General features: G+C 27.4%; 1 protein-coding gene across 4 annotated transcripts; it reads right to left on the reverse strand.

Moving 5' to 3' along the window:
* Window positions 1–1,532: 1,532 nt before the first annotated feature.
* On the reverse strand, window positions 1,533–8,198 carry LOC109814822 (putative FCP1 homology domain-containing protein C1271.03c). 4 transcript variants are annotated; one of them, XM_020379334.3, is made up of 7 exons: window positions 8,051–8,198; window positions 7,852–7,962; window positions 3,679–3,760; window positions 3,472–3,538; window positions 2,274–2,459; window positions 2,099–2,159; window positions 1,533–1,958 (listed from the first exon to the last, which is right to left on the reverse strand). In XM_020379334.3, the coding sequence occupies exons 2-7, from the start codon at window positions 7,880–7,882 to the stop codon at window positions 1,798–1,800; spliced, it is 588 nt and encodes a 195-aa protein (XP_020234923.1). In that variant the 5' UTR covers window positions 7,883–7,962; window positions 8,051–8,198; the 3' UTR covers window positions 1,533–1,797. The 4 variants fall into 4 exon arrangements, with proteins under 4 accessions (XP_020234923.1, XP_082929216.1, XP_082929215.1 ...); XM_083073090.1 differs by having other exon boundaries at window positions 7,852–8,166; XM_083073089.1 differs by lacking the exons at window positions 7,852–7,962; window positions 8,051–8,198 and adding an exon at window positions 5,648–5,989.
* Window positions 8,199–14,922: the final 6,724 nt, after the last annotated feature.

The raw sequence follows: 14,922 nt of genomic DNA on the forward strand, positions 1-14,922 counted from the left end.
ACCCTTGTGTACTCATCATATCACAGTGTATTGCATCGTCATAGCAGTTTTTATTTTTAAACAAACCATTTCATATTATCAAATTAAAATATGAAAGATATTGATATATTTTATATATAAAAAAAAAAAATTGCAGTGACATCTGATTTTTAATTTGGGTACATTAAATGGTAAGGTATATAAGGCGGAACGCAGAGTTTCCCTTGTTGATACTCGATAATGAATTAGTGATCTTATTCTACGAAAAGTATTATAAAGATATTTTCGAACAATATGACTCAATTTTAATATACACCTATAATAGTATTTAGTGCATTTCTGTAATAATTAAATTTCATTTGGTATTTTAATTTCGATGTAATAATATACTTCCCGCATTACAAAATAATTATTGTTAATAATTAAAAAATTGAAGTAAAATCTTTTAAAAATAAAGAAAAATTTAAAATTATTTTAGAATAGATGAAATATACTATTATACACTACTGCTTAATGTTATACAATGTTTTCAAAGTTGTTTATTTTTCACGATGTCACGTGTTACATTCGTCGTATCATTTTCATCACGCTCACTATATTAGGTCAAAGCTCCTTTAAATTCTTCCTTTTTCATGACTAGGGTTGATGGATTCAGATGTCATCTTGACAGTAACCAACTTCGATTCAATGAATTCATCATGAATTTTCAAAGCATTCGGCATTTAGTGTTAGCTGAAAATCGACACCTTTTATTCATTCAAAAAATTGCACCAAAATGACTAAGAATGTGTCACACAAAATGGGGACTAGCTAGTTAGATTTGACAAAGTTGAAAAGATTTTCACATGCACAATAATAATGGTAAGGGAAATATCATCAAACAGGAGCATAAGACTCATTAATCATATTCACGTTTACAGTGAAACTTGTCTCCTTTCTCAAGTACTTATCCTCTGCCATGCTTCCAAATGACTGAACAATACCCTTTACGATCATTTGACATGAACTGATCGACATTAAATTTGAAATTTCCTGCTTCCATCCTAATAATTGTATGATTGAAGGTTTCCAATAAGTTTGTGGCCCATTCCACGAGGTGTGGACCATGGAAACTTTGAGGCCAGAAATGACTCGGCCCAATCTTAAAGAGCCCTCACGTCACGTATATAACACCAAAGTAATTTTGGAGCAGACATTGAAGCAATTACAAGATTAAAGATATTAGAATTTTTTAAATATCTTTTTTCAGCTCTTATACATTTAGTTCAATTAATAGAAAAAACAAATAATCCATGATCAAAATGCTGAAGTAATGGATTACTTTCTAATGAAATCCAAATCAACACACATTTTATTGTTTGTTCATCTTCTAAAAAGTCAATTTAGTTACCTAGCAAACGGTCACTCTTTAACAAGTGTGTTGTCTTCATAAACAACGAACCAATAATATAAAAGCGTAATGAATGTGTTGCTAACATTCCTATATATATATATATACACACACAACGAGTATGTAGCAAATAACAAAAAATCTAATAAAAACAACATTGAAATTCAATGATAAACAATACTTCAATTTTGAGGTCTCACCCTCTTATATTCCTTCCAATAGCCAGCTTGCTGTTATAATAGTTTTGCAATATACTCAAAGAAGGTTCAAAAATGCAAAAAACAAAAATAAAATTGATGTATTATTGATGAGAAAAACAAAAGGAAACGCCTTTTATGTCTCTATCTCTTTGGAAAAACACTATCTCGTTTAGCTAGCAGTAAACATTGTTATCCATGTCGAGAGACACACTATTTCCACTTTTCAGGTTAACAGGTAGAAAGACTATCGAGAACTTTGAGGTAGAAGTTCCAACATTGACTTTTTTCATTGATACCTTCTTGACCGAATGGGTGCTGTTCAACATACTTCACCATATTTTCAGCATTTGCCAATCCATCCAAATATTGTCGCAGATCACCTCCAGCACCTGTCATAATTCATTTATGTCGTTAATAACGCTTTGCATATAAAAGCTTTGGGAATCATAAAAAGGAGTATGCACTGATCAGTGAACCACGATCCATAAAATATAAGTTAGTGGTCATTTTGTAGTAGTTTGTACCATACCTAGTGATTTGTCGCTCTGGCTCTGAAATTTGAATGTGTGTGGAAACACCGAGTTGCATGGCTAAAATATTTTATCAAAACATTTAAGAGTAAGTTGGTAAATAGTAGAGAAATATGCTGGTAATATAGATATTCTTAAATGAAAATTAGAAAAAATAAGGAAATAGTTATTTACAGGATTAAGTAATGCCTTGTATGGAGAATCATCCAACAGCAATGTATTTGATTCATTGTAGTATCCCTTTTCCCATGGAAGATTAGAATCATGCTTATCCCAAATTTTCCTCAAATCCTTGAAAACAACTGGCTTGTACTTGTTTTCAAGAGTTTTGAAACTTGTTTCGGTACAATGTGAAAGATCCTATCAAAATCAAGAACATTTAATGAGATGAAAGTAGGCCATTGTTTCGAGGTAACTCCATCAAAAGCAAGGGTTGAAAAAAAAAACATCACTCAAGAAAGAAATTGAACACAATTTTGCAAAGAAATAGCCCGCTTGTTTCTCAAGAAGAGATGGGAAACATGCTCAAAGTTTTTTTTCGTCTTATAGAAATTATTTTAGACCTCAATTTATTCAACAATTGGATCATTGGGGTTACCGTACTATTAGTCTAGGTTTTATCTTTTTAACGATAGGTATTATTTCAGGAGCAGTATAGGCTAACGAGGCATGGAGATCATATTGGAATTGGGATCCAAAAGAAACTTGGGCTATACAAGCAGCTGAATATTTATTCCATAAGGACTTATTCGATTCAATCGTACCGGACAACACATAACATATCGCCTTCATTTTTACAATTTTTCTATTCAATCTATTTATTCAATCTATTTAATATAAATAGAAAAATTGTATAAAAAAAAAGGGAGAAGCACCAGAATTTCCTGAAAATTCTATATAGTATATATATATATATATATATGCATAAGATACCTGGCATGGTAAATTGTACTACAGAATAAGTATAAATGTGTAATGCTTGCAAGTTAATGAAATCTCATATCATGCCTTGTACAAAACAAACATCCGAAAGAGGGGGGAAAAGAGAAAATTTATATTTAAATTTAATTTCCACTGATTGGCAAGATCACTAAGGAATATAATTATACAACTGAAAACCTGTATAGTCCCTAAAATTGAAATATGTAAGAAATATACTATCAAGTACATACAGAAACAAGAAAAAATACTAAAATCAATGTTAGCTATTACTTAAAATAGTCAGACAAAATATCACAAGACTGCACATATATGATTTATACGAAATTTACTATAGAGAACAAATGATTTGAAAATGAGGAACAAAAAGAGTAACATATAACATATAGTAGTATAACACAGTCAATTAAGAGATAACAGGTAAAATACTTACCCAACAAAATAGCAATCTTTGTTTCATGTTTCCCATCAAATAATCAATGATACTATCGATATTTTTCCTACAAAAAAATAACACCTTGAAATTAATACGCCACAGCTAATTGCTTGTAATATGAAGGGTCCACATAGGAAAATGGGGTAGCCACTAAAATGTAGACAATTTTTAAGTGACATTTTAGAAAAGATGGCAGAAGAATACTTGGTTCTCGAAGACCAAACACCCACTTCAAATTTCTCTAAGCAGAAGTTCAGGAACTCAAGATAAAAAGGCCTCTTGAATACTGAAATGAAACATAGCCCAATTAGTAAAGAATGCATAAAAAGGATGGCCCAATGCACGTGGTTGCAACCATTGTGAGGCCGGGGGAAAGGTCACAAAGCACCTCTTACTCTCTTAGTATAGAAAAGTAAAATAAGAGTATTATTTTTAATAAAATGATCTATGATTACTTCTAAAAAAAGAATAAAAAAGTAAAATATTTTTTTTTTCAAAATTAAAATTAACTTATACATTAACTAATTTGTATAAACTAATTTTAGTTTATAAAAAAGTTTATTTCATATTTTTTTTCTGAAGAAGTTTATAAACATGTTTTAAAATAGTTGTTTCTCACTTGCTCGCCTTCTTATGGTTGCATCAGGTTTGCGATACTTTGGAGGGGAAGAAACTATGTCCACAAGCAGCCCATTTACATCAAGAACAATAAGCTTTTTCTTCAAACAAACGATTGGTCGTCCAACTGAAGAAATTCGCAGAGCCTTTTCCCTATCCTCTTCATCTATGGTAAAAACAGATAATTTTCTCATTTCTTCACTACAAGAAACTTGTTTGTCACTGTTTGCTTCATCTAATTCAGCTGACTCAGTATTCATAGCAGTTTCTATACCTTCGTTTGGTATGTCAGCAACTACTTTTTTTCTCTGCTCTCTTAGGGGTTCCATCCTATGTATCTTTTGTACTCAAGTAAATTAATGACACAAGTAACACTGTAACACTATAATCGCTGTATAGATGAAAACAATCTTAATATACTTAGCTCCCAAGGGTTATAGAATCCTCTACTGTACAAATGAACTCTGCAAATATAAACACCAAAGGATACAAATGACGTAATGGAATTATATATAAAACAAGCTAGTAAAAACAAATATAACTTAATACTAACAGTTAAGGATTGCATTAAAATGTACATATTGTTAATAAACTATTAATCTTCACAAAATGATGCAGCTTGCAGCTATGGATAGGAATCACTTTGCAAGTGACCTTCAAGTGTATGCATGGTGTGCTTGAAGAAATAGGCGGAAATGAGAATGACCAATATTACTACATTATTCTTCAATTCTGGTCATAAAAAAACTGAAATTAGAAGAAACTTCGTTTACTACCCTGAAAAATGGATTGTTTATTTAGTATGTCAAATGCAACCCCATTCCCAAGGTCTCTTGTTCCCCAAGAAATAACATGGCAGTCTAAGACAAACTAGAAAAGAGTTAGTGCTTTCAGAGATTCTATTTCGAAGTCAGCAAAAAGCTGCAGGGTAAGGTACCCAAATTATGTTTGTCCATCAATAACATCATGGGGATACCCAAAAATAAAATAAAAGGTTAAAAACCCATTTTTTTACACTTTTAAAAAAATGATTTTTGTACACCAAAAAAAAACCAATTTTGTATATAAGAACATTGAATGTAATTTTACAATAAATGAAATTTGAAAATATAAACATATAAAAATGGGTTTCATAATGGAATAAAATCTAACTATAAAATATGTTTCATTTCTTCTAATATTCCTCTTTTTCATCATCATCATAAAAATATTTAAGCAACAGAATTATAATTTTATTATGATAAAAAAATCAAATTACATTAAAAATGTATTAGCAAGATTTTTTTTTTTAAAAAAAAAAACAGAAGTTTGGTTGCTGAAACAAACGAAAAACCCAGCAATTGATCGCAGAAAATTGAATTAATAAACAAATGGAGCGTACTATTGGCAAAAATTCCAAACAAGCAAACATTTTTTTTCAGAAACACCAAAATATATCATAAAACAGTAAATAACATGAGTTCTTGCAAGTTTGCAACAACATCTGGCTATCAAATAATAAACAGGATGACAAAGCAGAATTGCAAGAAAGCGATAAAGAAAGAAAGAAAGGTACCAAGAACATATATCGGTGAGCAAAACAAAGTTCCAAGAACACACTGCAACTTTGGAAGATATGCAAGGTAGAAGAGAATGGTTTTTCTTCTTTTTTTTGACGTGTTGCCGAAGAAATAGAGAAAGAAAACGTAAATAAAGACAATAGCATAGCATTGACGCTTAATTATAACTGCTTTTTGACTCGAAACAGTTGCGGAAAGGACTAAGAAACATCCAAGTAGAGACCTAAAGAATTTCATTTCATGCCTATATATACAATAATAAAGTCTAAAAGGAAAAATTTAAAAAGTGGGGACTATCTACAATGCACTAAACTTTTGAAGTTTTACCTTAGATTGATCTAATAGAAAAACCAAGGAAAGAAAGAAAACAGCATCCGATTAAAAGAAGAGAAGCTACTTTTTTTTTTTTTTTTTTTTTTTTTTTTTTTTTTTTTTTACCGTTTGGTAGTATGACATATGTTTTTGTCAAATTTTCATGAATGAATACACGGATAAAAAACATAGAGTGGCACGATTTTTAATACAATAAAAATATAATTTAATTTTCATGTAGCTTAAAGATTGTTTTGTTATTGACAAAAATAATCTAAATATGAGTATTTTTAATTAAAATAATTATTAAAAAATTGATAATCTTATATTCTTATCATATATATATATATATATATATATATATATATAATTATTTGTAATTGGATATGATAATATAATTTTTTCACACTATCAAAGAAATCTAATTAAATTCTTAAAATTCACATTTTTATCTTTATTTATTATTTTCATTTTTATTACTTTCTTATTTAATTTTTTTCTTTTTTTTTCGTTGTATCTATATTCTTTTCTTTTATCTTCTTTTTATTTTCGTTCTCAAACTAAATGCATTGTTAAAGAATAAATTATTTTTGTATCGTGATTTATTTTAATTTTAAAATTTTAAATTATATATTTTTTTGTTAAATTTTTGTAGTTTAAACATTATCATCAATAAGATATCACTGTACCTATTATTCAAGATCCATCATCAATCAGATGTTGAATTATAAAAATTAGAGCTTAAAATTCTACTACAATGCACTAGATCAATCATCAATCAAATGTTGAATTATAAAAATTGAATCTTAAAATTCAATTACAATGCCCTTACAATATAAAATCTTTTGATACGTGATATACATATAAAAATTTATATAACATCATTTTTTATGTATTTTTTTATCATATTATTTATTACATTTCTCACTTATCTTTCTATCTCTTAAATTATAAAAAATTTTGTGTATAGAAGTGTTAACAATGGCATGATTAAAAAAATTGAGTTGAAAAAGAATAGGACTATTTAGATAATTTAGTGAGCCAATAATTTTTACTCCTGCAATTTACTGAACCTATTTTATCTAATATTTTTATTTGTAAAATTTAAATAAAAATAAAAATAAAATGACTAATTTGTTATAGGCCAACGAACCAACCAGAGTCCAAGACTAAAATTATAAGCTATAATTTGTTAGGTAAAGAATTTAATTAAAGTATACAAAGAGCGGGTCCATGATAACGGCGAAAATTTGATTATTTTAATAATTTATTATCTATAATTGATTGTTGCTATAATTGATTATAATTAAAATGAATTTTTTTAAAATAAATTTGTTTAAAATAATTTTTAAAAAATATAATTTCATATAATTATAGAAAAACCAACTTTAGAAAAAAAAGTTTTATAAAAAAACAATTATAAACTTCGAATTTCTACATACCTAAAAATAATTTATTATATTTTTAAAATTTCAGCAATCGTTCCAGCTTAATTTTGCAAATAGTCTTTTTACTAAGAAAAATAAAACAGCTCAAAACTTCTAAACTATTTTTTTTTCAACCGCACTCTTAATTGTCAACCAAACTTTAAATTTTTATATCATTGAAAATCATTAATTTTCTGATAATCTATACCCATTTATAACAAATTATTATTGAGAATTTAAACTTTTAAAAAAATTACAAAATAATAAATAATAAATATGAGAAAAGACATGGAAATTGAAAGGAAGACACCAAATAGTTTTTAGCCGCTTGTTATTATAAAATTGATGTAGTCATATTTAATTAGTTGATACTACTAAACTCCTAAAAAAAATCATAGTAAATTAGAAAACAGTCTCAATATATTATTAATAGAGAATGGTAGTTGTATTGTTTTACTAACCTGGCAGTCGCAGACGGTTGATGGAGCCCATCCTTTTGCGGTGCCTGAAGCCTCTGCGGCGGCGCGTGGGTGTGCTTCAAGCTTTCCTTCTCGCTGCTCTCTTCCTTCGTTCTGAAGAAAATTGATAAAATATACTGTGCTAATGCTGTGTTCTTAAAATTTAAATGACCATAAATGAATCCAATCATAATTAACTAACCCTAAACCGCAACAATATCACGCTCTTTAGAGAAGAGCAGTTTCATTGCTATATTGAACTCAGGAACCATAAACAAAATTCAGTGTTGTTCTCTATGAATTTGAAATGATGGAAATGTTTGACATGTTAAATATTGTTTGATTAAAAGAAAGTATATTGGGAAATAAAAGATGCATTGTAATAATACATTTGTTTTGGGCTTGAGTATCTGTTGTTCGCCCATCACAAGCCCAACCTAATAAGTACAACGGCCCGTGATAAATTTCAACATCCCCTTCGAAAATTCAAGCAATTGCATGAGTGCGTGCTGACGCAAAAACACGAACAATAGTAAAAAATAAGAGACAACTTTAATTGGTACTCATAAACATATTTGTAATTTTGTACAAATTTATGGAAATGTAAAAATTACATACACCGTGTAAAGACATAAAACTTGTATATTTTGCATGATGGATAGTCGTAAAAAAATACATTAATTACATGTTATTAGATATAACTCTATGTATAAATAAATTATGTTAATGAAATATTTATATCATATACATTACGGTAATCATTAATGTTTTGCATTAATATAATATTCATAAAAGAAATTAAATGCATCCAGTAAAATATCTTTAGTCAGGTCATGTGATATAATTGAAGACGTTGAATCTTTAACAAGAAGCCTAACTTCTCCACAGAACCACAATTATTTGGAAATTAATGTTGAAATTATTGGTAGTACACCTCCAAGTGCAAGTGCTACGTAGGGCCACCAAGAGGACAGATAAGAAGAATGAAAGTTAAAACCTAGCATCATCACATGATAAGAAAAATTCTTCCGTGCAATGGTAGGTGCGTCGAATATTGAATCAAACTAAGTTATTTGTATATACAAAAAAAAAAAAAAATTAACAGGATTACCAGATTTTTTTTTATCAGTATAAATATAAAAAAGAAAAGAGAGTTTTTTTTTTAAGTGTTTTTTACATAAAGCAAAAAGGGGAAAAAATTTTGCTTCATGTAAAAAAAAAAATTTAAAAGTTATCTTCTTTAAGATTTGTATTCCTTGTGTCGGCGCTCATATGTACGACTCAAAACCAGGTCTCTTGCTTGCACAAGTACGTGTGAATTCGCCACAAACTTATATGCTACGCAATAATTATATGTTTTTCCAAAGGTGATTTTCCATTGAAGAATTCAACCAAGCCAGAGAGTTTTCTAAATAAATGAAGAAACATGAGGAGTTTTTAGTTTCAGAAAAATATTTTTTTTACATTTTAATTTTTAATTATAAAAACAATCTCTTAATTTTCTTACTTTATTTTTAATTTTCAAATGTATATTTAAAAATATTAAGAATAAATTTTTATTGTTTCCAATTTTCATACAAACTTAATTATTAAAAAAATAAGAATTCAAATATAAAATATGTTTTTTTAAAACCAAACAACTCGTACAATACAAAAAACAGTGGAAGAAAGAATTATGAATTTTATATAAAAAAAAAAAAAAAAAAAAACCTGACCTTATTGTTGTTGTAAACATGTGTTTAAAGTTTGTAAATGAGAAATGTATGTTTAGAAGGTGTTGGACAAAATATACAATAAATAGGAATTGGGTATGTTGTTTGTTGTTAATAAAACAAGATGAGAAGGTTCATAGAGGAATTGTTGAGTTATATCCGCATGATTAATTAGGGAACAAACTTTATTAAAGGGCACCGCCAGCCACCCACTACTTACAAACAATATATGAAGAAAACTAATTAAGGTAGCTATGAATATTAAATACTGTGATGTCTCCTTAATTCATGGCTCATGCATCATCAAATGTCACACCTAATTTTCCAGTGCACCGACCGACATGTCCGTGAAACGAGTTCGCAGTTCCGACCACGCATCAATGCCACAACCACATTTTCACCCGCGTCTCCAAAATATTTAAATACTCCTTATTATCTTTTTTATTTCACACTATCTTTAAATCAGTTTTTAGTATAAACCTCAAGCGTGTGGTTCAGCGGTAGGGGTTGATCCACCTTTAAGCAAGGTCAGGGGTTCGAATCCTGCCTTGTGTATGCAGCCGCGTTAAATCTTGGGGAGCTATCCCACTCTTTGAGGTGCCTCCAATAGGTGCACCTAGATTTGTAAGTTAATAGATACATTAAAAATATTTGGTAGAATTAACTAATAAACTATTTAAAAATGTAAAATGACATAAAAGTAAAATATAAAAGAAGGTAAAATAGTTTTGAGTAAATGAGTGAAAATAAAAAAAAATAACTTATCAGTTAATTAAAGTAGTTTATGAATTATTAAAATAACTCATATTAAATGAAATTATTTTAATTATAAGCTAGTAATGTTTATACTACTAGGTTGAAACATGTGCGGCCATTAATTTTGCAACTATGAATTTACTAGTAGTAATTTAATTTACTAGGTTCGAACATGTGCGAACATGTGCGAACATTGATTGTAAAAAGAATCTAATGAAACTAGCTTAGAGTCTTAGACTAACTTGTAAGTTAATAGTAACTTGTCCGATACACTCTAAACTATATTAAAGCCGCGTGCAGTCACAAACTCAACGTGTTTACAAAGTAAAACCAAATTTTAACCTTTGTTAAATATTAGTTATGTTACTATAATGATTTATTGAGATTAATAATAAATAATTAAATTATTTTCTTGTCATTAATAATATCTTCATTTAAAACTTTACTAAAAAAATACTCATAAAATTAGACAATATAAGCGGTAGTTGTATTTAATAACAGTATTACTTAAGAGTGAAGGAATAATTTTTTTCAATTAATAAACATGCCTTATAATATTAATTGTTCCATATATGCATTTATTTTCATTGAAAATAAGTAAAAGATCAGTTAATAAACTTATATTAAATTAAAAGTATAAATGATTATATTTAAAAATAGACTTATATTTCTTATTATCAAGACTAAAATAATATTCTTATTTTTCACTAAATATTTCAAAAGACTCATCTGTGTGTTAGTTCATCAATTAATAAGTGTCGATTTTACTTAAATAATTTGACTTTTTTGATAATTATTTAATTAGTTTTAAAATAAAATCTAATTTTTACACCTAAAATATTGCAAGAATAAAAAAAAGTGTAAATAAATTAGTTTGTGAAGAGTTGATAAATGTTGGACTAATGAACCTTTATTTTTCACACAATTTTGATCAAGTCCTAAGGTTTTTAAAATTTACAAAATCGCTCAACTAATTTGAATGTACTCAATGAATCAAAGACAGAGAGTAAAAGATCACATTAGAAAAATCTGCTCAACTATTTAGAAACAATTGAGTGTATTTGACATAGAGAAGTAAGAGATCTATATACATTCTAGAAAAAGAGTTGGATGCATTAGAAAGGACTCAACAAATTAAACTTTCTTCATCATGAATAATTCAAAATCCACTTAAGCGTTTGAAAATGATGGAGCAGATTGGTCACTTATAGCATATTCTATTTTAATTTCTTGGACATATATAAGGGAAGAAGAGAGAGAAAAATGGGGATAAAAAAGATACAAAAAGATAATAGAGTTTTGAAGGAGGAAAGTATCAAGACCTTTTGAGGAGAAGGATTTTAGGTTCAATCTTTTCTTTTGTATGCTTTTATTGTAAATAGAGATTGCTCTCACCATCATGAGTAGTCAATCTTCTTTTCTATTGAGATTGAGTGTAATCTATCAAACCCTTTTGGTTTATATATATAATACCTTGTTATTTAGTGTTAGTGGTTTTGTTCTTAAGGCTTAAGGAGAATTGATCACTTACCTTTAATTTGTGATATAAATCTTGATTGAGAAATATATTATAAATATGATTTGAATCAAATTACCTGATGATTATAAAGGTTAGGAATAAATTTATAATTGTTACTTGCACAAATTTTTGAACTTAATATAAGGACTTTGATTTAGTAAACTAAGGAATTGGTTATTGAATTAGGATCCTTAAAATTTCTAAAGACAAGAAATTGATTTATAATGACCTTAAATAATTCAATAATACTAAGTAATAAGAATCATATATAGATATCTAAGAAAAGAAGAGGAGTGAAATAGATGAAATTTAACCCCAACAATCTCTCTCACTGTCATCTTTACAAAGTTACGTTGCCATTTGATTATTTGTTTACTTACTTATTTAATGTCCAATTTCAAAACAACAAATTTATAAACAAGTGTAAATCTTTCTTTTACAAGCTTTAATTAGAATAATAAAAATTACAAAATATAGTCCAAATTTGTGTGGATACAACACTCAAACTTTAATTTATAATATAACAGACTTGGTATGCTTATCACAAAAATCTAACACCAACCTACTTCTAAGTGAGGTAGGCCAAGATTTTCAGTCCGTTTTAATCAAGTAAGTTAGCTCATTTCATCCTATTTTTGATAGATTGGGCCAAAATAAACTAGGTCAAACTAACCCATTTTGTCATTTCTACTAACAATTAATGACTGATTTGTATTTTTTTTTTACTAATTTAACTGTTACAAAAGTATTTTTTTATATAATTATGATATTAGAATGAAATATTTATTAATTTTATTAATGACTAATTTGTGTAAAACAAAAAATTGAGACATCACTTTTATGGAAATCTTTTTTTCAACCATATATTTTTTTTATATATTCACAAAACTTAAATATGATATCACTTATTTAAAAAAACAAAGTTTTGTCCCACTTAGAAACGACTTATTGGGAATTGTTATAATGCGATTGCATACAATTAACTAAAAATGACAAATTGGAGTACGAACAGGAATAGCCACATATATCTATATTGGACAAAAGAAAAAGGAATCGCCTAGACTTTAAATGGAACTCATTACATAGGTACATGAATCATTGCAAGTATGATGTAAATAGAGGCACTCATCCCTATCTTTAAAAGTTTTATGGAGAATCATAATCATATGTTATAAAAGCATTTACCACAAAAACATATCTTATGTTATCCAAGTTATGAGCAGTCTTAATTGACCAGATCCTTGAAGTTAATTGGTCTGGTCTTGCCAATAAGTTCAAACATCAGTATTTCATATTGTAACTTGTTACGTTACTTTGCAGAAGGTTCACTGGGATCATGTGCATCTCATGCACGCCATGATTGTAGATTCACATGCTTGAGCAGATTTGCAGATACAATGTTCATAGTTGTAAGATATAAATTGAACTCTTTTGTAATGGCCCCATAGAAGCATCCTTCTGCTGAAAAGCTACAAGAGAGAAGTGTGATAGCTAGTGGTCCTGATTGAGAAATTTTTAAAGAGTGGTCCTGAGGGAATGGAATTGGTATATTTGAGTGGATCATTTTCATATTTGAAGAAACCACATATGTAAATATATGGTATCCTGATTGAAATACTAAGCATGTTCCTCTTTTCTTAACAATTAACAAATCGGCTATTCTGTTTTTCAGCGTATAGAAAGTTTAGTTGCCTTCTTTGCTTATTATTAACACACACTTCCGAAACTTAGCTTTTTCCGGAAAAAAAGGGATGCCAATTGCCAAGCACGTTATCTAATTCGCTTTCGTAGGGACTACTTTTGGTTTGGTAGCTATAATTTGTGTATACGATTCACTTTGTACATGTCTAATTTTATTTTCTAATTTTTAAATTAACCTTCAAAATTTTAATTATTTTAATACTCTATTATTGAAATAATCTATTATAATCAAAATTATTATTTTTGTTTATTACCGAAAAATAATTTCAAGATAATTAATTTTTTTAAAGACACTTATTTATAAACATTTTTTTAATATGTTTAAACAAGTCAATCCATAATGTATTCCTTAATAATTTTTAATTTAAAGATCATTAAAAAATTTAATGTAATATATATATATATATATAAAGTCTAAATTATATAAAATTTAATACTTATATTCTAAAAAAATATTAAAGATATTGAATAAGTTTAAACTTATATTCTAAAAAAATATTAAAGATATCATTGATTTTAATATCAGATGTCAATAGAATCTCACTATTAAATAATATTATTTTCGTTCCTTTTTATTTATCATTTAATGTTTATATGCATAAATAAAGAAATATAATACATTTTTTTATATGTTAATATGAAGTTTCCAATTTTATTCATTGTATTATAATTATATAATAAATAACTACATATTAGTGTTTTTTCATTTTCATTGTGAGAAGTAAGGATATATTTAGTAAAAAAATAATTAATGTTATCTTAAAATTTAAAAATATATCTAATATGAAAAAAATGTTCCAAAACCATGATAAGTCAAAAGAAACAAAAAAAGTTGGAAATAAATGTTCTTAGTTCAAATAATTCAATACATATTTTTTTTAATAAAAATTATATTTTGATTCCCATTTTTGGACGTTGGAGATACTACTTATAAAAGTAGACTTCCATAAATAAAAAAAAAAGTTATATTTCTTTATAAAACTAAGGGGGGTGTATTGGATTAGGATTTTAAAGGACTTTTTTAGTTAAAAAAAATCCTGCGGATTTTAAAAGACTTTGCAGGATTTTCATGACTTTTAAGATTTTGCAAGAATCTACAAGACTTAAAATCAGGATTTTAATGGATTCTGCAAGACTTTTAAATTAGGATTTTAATGGATTCTGTGGGATTTTGTGGAGTTTTGACATTTGATAAGATTTAAAAAAAATTATACATTCAAATTTAAAAAGAGTCAAAGATAAAAATAATAAATAAAAAAAATAATGTCTAGATAAATAATAATAATAATTCTCTATAATATTCTATCCTCTTTTTATAGCATCCACTATTAATTGTAACAATTCATCGGAATCATCCTTAATCCAAGCTTCATAGTTTTCTTTCTC

Source organism: Cajanus cajan, chromosome 4 (genome assembly GCF_000230855.2).
Source record: "Cajanus cajan strain Asha chromosome 4, NIPB_CcT2T_4, whole genome shotgun sequence".
NCBI classification, from domain to species: Eukaryota; Viridiplantae; Streptophyta; class Magnoliopsida; order Fabales; family Fabaceae; genus Cajanus; species Cajanus cajan.